Below are 10,000 nucleotides of genomic sequence, written 5' to 3'. Positions count from 1 at the left end.
GGAGACAAAAGTTCAATTTCAAACCGGGACTATCTCCAATATCAATCTGTACACTTTCCAAAGACTTATCCTTAATCCTCCGAGACAAAACCATATCTTCTGAGAAATATGACCACTAAAAATGGGGGAAGCCGATAAAAAGACAGATGGAATGAAATGGAGATAAAGAGACGGAAGGAGTGAAATGGAGATAAAGAGACGGAAGGAATGAAATGGAGATAAAGAGACGGAAGGAATGAAATGGAGATAGAGGCAGAGAATGAAATGGAGATAAAGAGACAGAGAGAGGGAATGAAATGGAGATAAAGAGGCAGAGAGAGGGAATGAAATGGAGATAAAGAGGCAGAGAGAGGGAATGAAATGGAGATAAAGAGGCAGAGAGAGAATGAAATGGAGATAAAGAGGCAGAGAGAGGGAATAAAATGGAGATAAAGAGACAGAGAGGGAATGAAATGGAGATAAAGAGACAGAGAGAGGGAATGAAATGGAGATAAAGAGGCAGAGAGAGGGAATGAAATGGAGATAAAGAGGCAGAGAGAGGGAATGAAATGGAGATAAAGAGAGAGAGAGGGAATGAAATGGAGATAAAGAGGCAGAGAGAGGGAATGAAATGGAGATAAAGAGACAGAGAGAGGGAATGAAATGGAGATAAAGAGACAGAGAGAGGGAATGAAATGGAGATAAAGAGGCAGAGAGAGGGAATGAAATGGAGATAAAGAGACAGAGGGAATGAAATGGAGATAAAGAGGCAGAGAGAGGGAATGAAATGGAGATAAAGAGGCAGAGAGAGGGAATGAAATGGAGATAAAGTGACAGAGAGAGGGAATGAAATGGAGATAAAGAGGCAGAGAGAGGGAATGAAATGGAGATAAAGAGACAGAGAGAGGGAATGAAATGGAGATAAAGAGGCAGAGATAGGGAATGAAATGGAGATAAAGAGACAGAGGGAATGAAATGGAGATAAAGAGGCAGAGAGAGGGAATGAAATGGAGATAAAGAGGCAGAGAGAGGGAATGAAATGGAGATAAAGAGGCAGAGAGAGGGAATGAAATGGAGATAAAGAGACAGAGAGAGGGAATGAAATGGAGATAAAGAGGCAGAGATAGGGAATGAAATGGAGATAAAGAGACAGAGAGAGGGAATGAAATGGAGATAAAGAGACAGAGAGAGGGAATGAAATGGAGATAAAGAGACAGAGGGAATGAAATTGAGATAAAGAGGCAGAGAGAGGGAATGAAATGGGGATAAAGAGACAGAGGGAATGAAATTGAGATAAAGAGGCAGAGAGAGGGAATGAAATGGAGATAAAGAGGCAGAGAGAGGGAATGAAATGGAGATAAAGTGACAGAGAGAGGGAATGAAATGGAGATAAAGAGGCAGAGAGAGGGAATGAAATGGAGATAAAGAGACAGAGAGAGGGCATGAAATGGAGATAAAGAGGCAGAGAGAGGGAATGAAATGGAGATAAAGAGGCAGAGAGAGGGAATGAAATGGAGATAAAGAGACAGAGGGAATGAAATGGAGATAAAGAGGCAGAGAGAGGGAATGAAATGGAGATAAAGAGGCAGAGAGAGGGAATGAAATGGAGATAAAGAGGCAGAGAGGGAATGAAATGGAGATAAAGAGACAGAGAGAGGGAATGAAATGGAGATAAAGAGGCAGAGATAGGGAATGAAATGGAGATAAAGAGACAGAGAGAGGGAATGAAATGGAGATAAAGAGACAGAGAGAGGGAATGAAATGGAGATAAAGAGGCAGAGAGAGGGAATGAAATGGAGATAAAGAGACAGAGGGAATGAAATGGAGATAAAGAGAGAGGGAATGAAATGGAGATAAAGAGGCAGAGAGAGGGAATGAAATGGAGATAAAGAGGCAGAGAGAGGGAATGAAATGGAGATAAAGAGGCAGAGAGAGGGAATGAAATGGAGATAAAGTGACAGAGAGAGGGAATGAAATGGAGATAAAGAGACAGAGGGAATGAAATGGAGATAAAGAGGCAGAGAGAGGGAATGAAATGGAGATAAAGAGGCAGAGAGAGGGAATGAAATGGAGATAAAGAGGCAGAGAGAGGGAATGAAATGGAGATAAAGAGGCAGAGAGAGGGAATGAAATGGAGATAAAGTGACAGAGAGAGGGAATGAAATGGAGATAAAGAGGCAGAGAGAGTGAATGAAATGGAGATAAAGAGACAGAGGGAATGAAATGGAGATAAAGAGGCAGAGAGAGGGAATGAAATGGAGATAAAGAGGCAGAGAGAGGGAATGAAATGGAGATAAAGAGGCAGAGAGAGGGAATGAAATGGAGATAAAGTGACAGAGAGAGGGAATGAAATGGAGATAAAGAGACAGAGGGAATGAAATGGAGATAAAGAGGCAGAGAGAGGGAATGAAATGGAGATAAAGAGGCAGAGAGAGGGAATGAAATGGAGATAAAGAGGCAGAGAGAGGGAATGAAATGGAGATAAAGAGGCAGAGAGAGGGAATGAAATGGAGATAAAGTGACAGAGAGAGGGAATGAAATGGAGATAAAGAGGCAGAGAGAGTGAATGAAATGGAGATAAAGAGACAGAGGGAATGAAATGGAGATAAAGAGGCAGAGAGAGGGAATGAAATGGAGATAAAGAGGCAGAGAGAGGGAATGAAATGGAGATAAAGAGACAGAGAGAGGGAATGAAATGGAGATAAAGAGGCAGAGAGAGGGAATGAAATGGAGATAAAGAGGCAGAGAGAGGGAATGAAATGGAGATAAAGAGGCAGAGAGAGGGAATGAAATGGAGATAAAGTGACAGAGAGAGGGAATGAAATGGAGATAAAGAGGCAGAGAGAGGGAATGAAATGGAGATAAAGAGACAGAGAGAGGGAATGAAATGGAGATAAAGAGGCAGAGAGAGGGAATGAAATGGAGATAAAGAGGCAGAGAGAGGGAATGAAATGGAGATAAAGAGGCAGAGAGAGCGAATGAAATGGAGATAAAGAGGCAGAGAGAGGGAATGAAATGGAGATAAAGAGACAGAGAGAGGGAATGAAATGGAGATAAAGAGGCAGAGAGAGGGAATGAAATGGAGATAAAGAGACAGAGGGAATGAAATGGAGATAGAGGCAGAGAGAGGGAATGAAATGGAGATAAAGAGGCAGAGAGAGGGAATGAAATGGAGATAAAGAGGCAGAGAGAGGGAATGAAATGGAGATAAAGTGACAGAGAGAGGGAATGAAATGGAGATAAAGAGGCAGAGAGAGTGAATGAAATGGAGATAAAGAGACAGAGGGAATGAAATGGAGATAAAGAGGCAGAGAGAGGGAATGAAATGGAGATAAAGTGACAGAGAGAGGGAATGAAATGGAGATAAAGAGGCAGAGAGAGGGAATGAAATGGAGATAAAGAGACAGAGAGAGGGAATGAAATGGAGATAAAGAGGCAGAGAGAGGGAATGAAATGGAGATAAAGAGACAGAGGGAATGAAATGGAGATAAAGAGGCAGAGAGAGGGAATGAAATGGAGATAAAGAGGCAGAGAGAGGGAATGAAATGGAGATAAAGAGGCAGAGAGAGGGAATGAAATGGAGATAAAGAGGCAGAGAGAGGGAATGAAATGGAGAAAAAAAACAAGTGGCCTCTAAAAATTGACCAAAGTATCATAAAGGAATCAGGTAAATAATGATGTCTCAGTCAAGTCATACAACTACAGTCCACTAGTACAACACAATATCCTGATTACATCACACAAACTATAAGCCTCCTAAAAGCCTACCCTTTTGTGTCTTAGAGTGAGTCCAACAGAGCCTGAAGCAGATGAGATCAGTGACCTATGACCAGGCATCCCACAGTCCAACCAGCCGGCAGACTCTCCACGACAGAGAATGACACACAAGTGCACACGCAAACACACACACACCCTGTCTGTCTGGTGCTTATAACCTGTTAGCGATTTCTGTCAGTGGTTTCTGTCCCATCTCACCTGATTCAGTGCTTCATTGATTTTAATTAGCAATGTTAATACCAGACCAGAATAATCACTTATGCAAAGAAGTTTTTTGTAATCCAGAATGTTTCATTCATGTGCCCTCCGCTTGGCCTCCTGCACCAGCAGTACCACGGCCAAGGTTACAGAGGGCAAGGTACTCCCATCAGTCAATCTATCCTCCCTCCCTGTCCAACAGACTCTGCAACTCTCTGAGACCGACTGCAAAGAGTTCTGAGACTTTGAAAAAGTGCTTCACTGGGCAAATTGGCACTGTCAGAGAGAGAGAGAGAGAGAGAGAGAGAGAGAGCTCTGTCATCTGACCTCAAACTCAGATAATATAACCTTCTTTCACCCCTATATCCTACCACACTGTGTTGAAACCTGTGGGCATGTTGCATGTGTGACTGCCTGTGGCTCTCAGTGATACTGTATGTTTATTTATACTGAGGGCGGAGGTCATCGGCATGCATAATTCAATGTTTATTTCCTAATACATTTGAGTCTAATATTTGCCTTTATTCCCCAGTGAGGCTGCTTGAGGTATTTTTAATGTCAAACCATGTCCACAGTTGAAAGGGGAAAGGGGGCAGTGGGCCATTGAGATTTGGTTTAATGTGGTTTACTAAAAATAACAAAGCACTTTTCTCTTGTCTTTCTTATTTGCATGTGTGCTCCTTGAGTGTGTGTGTGTGTGTGTGTGTGTGTGTGTGTGTGTGTGTGTGTGTGTGTGTGTGTGTGTGTGTGTGTGTGTGTGTGTGTGTGTGTGTGTGTGTGTGTGTGTGTGTGTGTGTGTGTGTAGTACTATAACAGTGGTGGCTTGTGACACTTTAAATGGGGAGGACGGGCTGGAGCAGAATAGATGGAATGAGAGAGAAGATACCATTCCATTCACTCCATCCATCCATTACTATGAGCCATCCTCTACGTTACACTGTGTGATGGATGTTCCCTCTGCTCCTCAGCCTTTGATGATACTGCCTGGGCTGCTGTACCTCATGGCTGGTCTGTCAGAGTAGGAGAGGTTTCATGCCACCAGGGGCTCTCGGTAACTCTGATCCCAGTCGAGATGAGGGAATCTGGGGCATTGGAGATCTGAGGGACCCCCTGGATCTCCCACCATGGGGGTCCCACAGTGAAGTGAAAGTGGGACGAGTGTTAAGCAGGGGGTTGGTCTATGGGTTTGGAAATTCGACTGCTTTTCCACCAAGGAATATTGGATATTAAATAGTCATTTAAATTAATGACGGATTCCAATGTGAATTGCAAACATTATTTTAAATTGAAATCACTTGCCCACAGCTACACTTGAGTTCAAACTTACCCAGGCCTCGTCGACCTTCCCTAAAATGTGAGGCGTGACAATGGCGTGATTTTGGAGGTGTAGCAACACAAGACTAAACTGACCCCAACACTGAAGGGCACTACAGCTGCAACAGTACAACAGTTGTTGAAATCTCCTATTTTCTTATTCTTACATCCTGGTCTTCACCGATCTGAGAGGATTGGGTGAAGGGCCGGCCCTGATTGGGTGTGTGATTGGGCGCGGGGCCGGCCCTGATTGGGCGTGTGATTGGGCGCAGGTTAAATACCAGTCCCAGAGCACAGCAGACAATAATCTCATAACCTCCCTAGATCCCACAGTTTATAGACAAGGTGTTTAGCTGTTTATTATGGCATGTTTGTATTGGCAGTGTGGACAGATACAGAGATGTGTGTGTGTGTGTGTGTGTGTGTGTGTGTGTGTGTGTGTGTGTGTGTGTGTGTGTGTGTGTGTGTGTGTGTGTGTGTGTGTGTGTGTGTGTGTGTGTGTGTGTGTGTGTGTGTGTGTGTGTGTGTGTGTGTGTGTGTGTATTCCTCCAAAGTGCCTGAGTGTTGTTAAATAGAAAAAAAACATTTGGCGAAGATTCAAGCACACATTACAGTTTAAGGTGGTCTTGGATAAATGGGAACAGATTTTTATTTGCCAAAGCAACATTTTCATCAGGGTTTACATAAGGTTTCATTTCAACAAACTTTTCTGCAGTTGCTACATACATGTTGCAACATACATGTTGCAGTTGCTACATAAATGAATGGTATCCATTGATTCTTGAATAATATATCTTAGAAATGCATCATGATCTTAGTTTAACTGTCGTACCCCTTCAGAACACCAAATATAAGCTTGTTTTACTCTCATGTTTGGAAACAAAATAAATATTAACAAAACTGTATAGCCTCAATGTCACGCCCTGACCTTAGAGGGCTTTTTATGTCTATATTTTGGTTTGGTCAGGGTGTGATTTGGGTGGGAATTCTATGTTTATTTTCTATGTTTTGTATTTCTTTGTGTTTGGCAGGGTGTGGTTCTCAATCAGAGGCAGCTGTCCATCATTGTCTCTGATTGAGAATCATACTTAGGCAGCTTTTTCCCACCTGTGTTTTGTGGGTAGTTGTTTTCTGTTTTGTGTCTACACCAGACAGAACTGTTTAGTTTTGGTCCATTTTGTTATTTTGTCTCATGGTTACAACTATCATTTTGATATCATGGATGATCAGTCCTTGCATCTATATCCCTGTCTATGAATTTGAGAGTAGTTACTTTTCTCCAGCACCATCCCTAAACTTTTTATAGAAACAGTGGTGGGGAGATGTACTGCAGGCCAACCAAGATATACTGCAGGCTAACCAAGATGTACTGTAGGCCAACCAAATTGTACTGCAGGCTAACCAAGATGTACTGCAGGCTAACCAAGACGTACTGCAGGCCAACCAAGACGTACTGCAGGCCAACCAAGACGTACTGCAGGCTAACCAAGATGTACTGCAGGCCAACCAAGATGTACTGCAGGCCAACCAAGATGTACTGCAGGCTAACCAAGATGTACTGCAGGCTAACCAAGACGTACTGCAGGCCAACCAAGACGTACTGCAGGCTAACCAAGACGTACTGTAGGCCAACCAAGACGTACTGCAGGCTAACCAAGATGTACTGCAGGCTCACCAAGATGTACTGCATAAAAACATAATCCTATCGTTAACAGAAATAAAAGGTACAAGAAGGCAGTATACTCACCATGCCCTACTGGCTCAGACATTCGCATCTTGTCCTGCTGCTGCCTTCCCATTGGTTGTGAGCAACCCAGTGACTGGTAGTCCTCAGCTGTGATTGGTGCAGTCTGGTGGACTGCATCTCCTGCACTCTCCTATTGGGTGGAAGTGATGGAGTTTTCAATTCAATTAGTCATAAGTAACTATTTAATTTTTTAACAAGACAAATGTTTTTTTGTTTTTTTAGGGGGAGTTTCAATTATGAAGCGAGTGATTGGCTAATGAGAACATAAGGGAATACCAAACGAGGTTCACGGAGAAGGGACACCCTTAGAGTTTAATTTAACTCAGGCCAAAGAACCGGCTACTAATTGCACTTAAACAATTAGTTTATTCAAGTAAGTAAAGTCGTAGAGGGTAAAAACAAAACATTTTTCATCCAATTATATGCATTATTTCCTAAGAGAGCTTTTGATTCAACTTTTAGAATTGTGTCTCTCTTACATTCAAGACGTCCAAACTGACTTTCTGGAAATGGCGGCTCCTCAGCTCCTGCATTCGGAAGTGGTTTTCCTGGTATTTCTCCTCAGCAAGTCTCCTGTAGTGTTACATTATATTATACATTGGCTGGTTTAAGCCCTGAATGCTGATTGACTGACAGCTGTGGTATATCAGATTGTATACCACGGGTATGACAAAACATTTTTACGTTGGTAACCAGTTTATAATAGCAATAAGGTACCTCGGGGGTTTGTGGTATATGGGCATATGGGTATATCATGGTTAAGGACTGTATCCAGGCAGTCCGCGTTGCATCCCGCTTAAGAACAGCCCTTAGCCGTGGTATATTGGCCATATATACCCCACACCCCTTGCTTTATATCTTAATATGCAGGTAACTGCCAAAATAATGGAAACACTTGAGATCATGAGGGATACAAAGTATAATGAATGCAGGTGCTTCCAAACAGGTGTGGTTCCTGAGTTAAACATCCTTAGGGTCATGTATAAAAAAGTATTTAGTCTACCATGGCTATTCCCCCATAGGATGACAATGACCCATCCATAGGACACGAGTGGTAACAATGGGTTGATGAGTATGAAAACTATGTAAACCATATGCCATGACCGTCTCAGTCACCAGATCTCAACCCACTTGAACACTTATGGGAGATTCTGGAGCGGAGCCTGAGACAGCGTTTCCCACCACCATCAACAAAACACCAAATGATGGAATTTCTGGTGGAAGAATGGTGTCGCATCCCTCCAAGAGTTTCAGACACTTGTAGAATCTATGCCAAGGTGCATTGAAGCTGTTCTGGCTCGTGGTGCCCAGTGCCCTATTAAGACGCCATGCTTGGGTTTCCTTTATTTTGGCAGTTACCTGTAGACGAATGATGCAACACAGTATAAAAGTGAGATGGCAGTGTGTTATGTTGATCATTAAGACAAGGAGGTCATAGTCTTAGGGTAGCCTAGTGGTTAGAGCGTTGGCCTAGTAACCGAAAGGTTGCAAGTTCAAATCCCTGAGCTGACAAGGTGCAAATCTGTCGTTCTGCCCCTGAACAGGCACTTAACCCACTGTTCCTAGGCCGTCATTGAAAATAAGAATTTGTTCTTAACTGACTTGCCAAGTTAAATAAAGGTTAAAAAAATGTGTTTTAAAATAACACTGTAGTTATCAACCAGAAACAACAGAGTGTGGGGGAGAGAGGGAGAGAGGAGGAAGGATATAGATAGAGAGAAAATGAGAGAGAAAGAAACACAGGTAGATAGAGACCCACAGAGAGAGAGACACACAGAAAGAGATGGAGGAGAGAGAAGGTCATGGCTTGTATAATATCAGCGTCCTGCTAAAAGTTGAAACTCCATAGAGCACATCAATAGCCCTGTTGCCTGGCCTGTTGTCCTTCCCATCCACCACCCCTCTGTCGCTCTCAGTATCGTTCCCTGTAGACACGTCTCCAACACAGTTCAGCCCAAGGAAACTAGGGCAGGGGAGAATGCATTTACACAAAACTCTCTTCATCTTTAAAGGGAACCCAGCCATGCATCAGGCCCAGAAGAATCCCAATGGGACCTCACAGGCTCTATAACGGTCATGGACCGGATGACTGTGGTGTGCGTGTGCGCATGCGTGTGTGTGTACATGTGCGTGCGTACTTGTGAGGGTATGTAAGGGTGTCCTACCTAAGCCTCCTGGCCTTGTCGTCAGCAGTCTGCAGCTTCCTCAGCCTCATTCTCTCCCTGGGGGTCATTCTGTCTAGCTCTGACTTCTCCCTCAGTGTCTGAAGGTGCACCTTTCTCTGCCTGTTCAAAAGGCAAAGGTCAAAGGGCAACGGTCAGAGGTTGGGAGGGCTGGAGCGTTGGCGAGTAAGATAGGTCAGAGGTCCGATACTCCTACATACAATTACCTCTGCACTGTTAAAAACAATTGCTGCCTTAATGGGATTTTGAATTTACCATGGCAAAAAGAGACACTGTGCACTGTAAACACCTCAGGGTGGTAGATTTGATTGAATTCTAGCGTTTACCTTTTGTAGGTCACTTCCTATGTGGATGTAAATACTTCATTCAACATGTAAGGTATGTAACAAGGTCATTTAGAGTGAGATGGGCAGTAATCAGACATAAACAACATACTTATGAAAGAGATGATCTAATCAAGAGGAATACTAATTGGAGGCCCTGATTCAGATATGTCTCCCACTGTCCTCTAACCATAACTTAAACCCTTACCTTAAACCTAAACCTAACCGAAAGCCTAACCCTCAACCTAGCTTCATGTGCACATCCCAGTTCAACCCTAGCCTCATATTACCTCGATTTACCTGGACTAACCTGTACCCCTACACATTGACCCGGTACCGGTACCCCCTGTATATAGTCTCGTTTTTGTTATTTTATTGTTACTTTGTTCTTCTTCTTTTTTTATTTTAAGCAACACAAAAAAAATGCATTGTTGCTTGTAAGTAAGCATTTGATTTGAATTGAACCCTATCCCCAGCAC

At 43.1% G+C, this 10,000-nt stretch overlaps 1 protein-coding gene across 1 annotated transcript in view; it reads right to left on the bottom strand.

Annotated features, from left to right (window-relative positions):
- The window catches only part of LOC135528687 (serine/threonine-protein kinase Nek11-like), a 59,542-nt gene that overhangs the window by 45,593 nt on the left and 3,949 nt on the right, over positions 1–10,000 (bottom strand). Inside the window, exons 2-4 of the mRNA XM_064957798.1 lie at positions 9,181–9,300; positions 7,495–7,588; positions 7,016–7,145 (exon numbers count right to left, since the gene is read on the bottom strand). Of these exons, the coding sequence (XP_064813870.1) occupies positions 7,016–7,145; positions 7,495–7,588; positions 9,181–9,300 (344 nt within the window). The remainder of the gene's footprint in view (positions 1–7,015; positions 7,146–7,494; positions 7,589–9,180; positions 9,301–10,000) is intronic.

This window comes from Oncorhynchus masou, unplaced genomic scaffold, assembly GCF_036934945.1.
Source record: "Oncorhynchus masou masou isolate Uvic2021 unplaced genomic scaffold, UVic_Omas_1.1 unplaced_scaffold_1020, whole genome shotgun sequence".
Taxonomy (NCBI): Eukaryota; Metazoa; Chordata; class Actinopteri; order Salmoniformes; family Salmonidae; genus Oncorhynchus; species Oncorhynchus masou.
The sequence above is the reverse complement of the archived record's forward strand: the minus strand, read 5'-3'. Positions and strand labels throughout refer to the sequence as shown.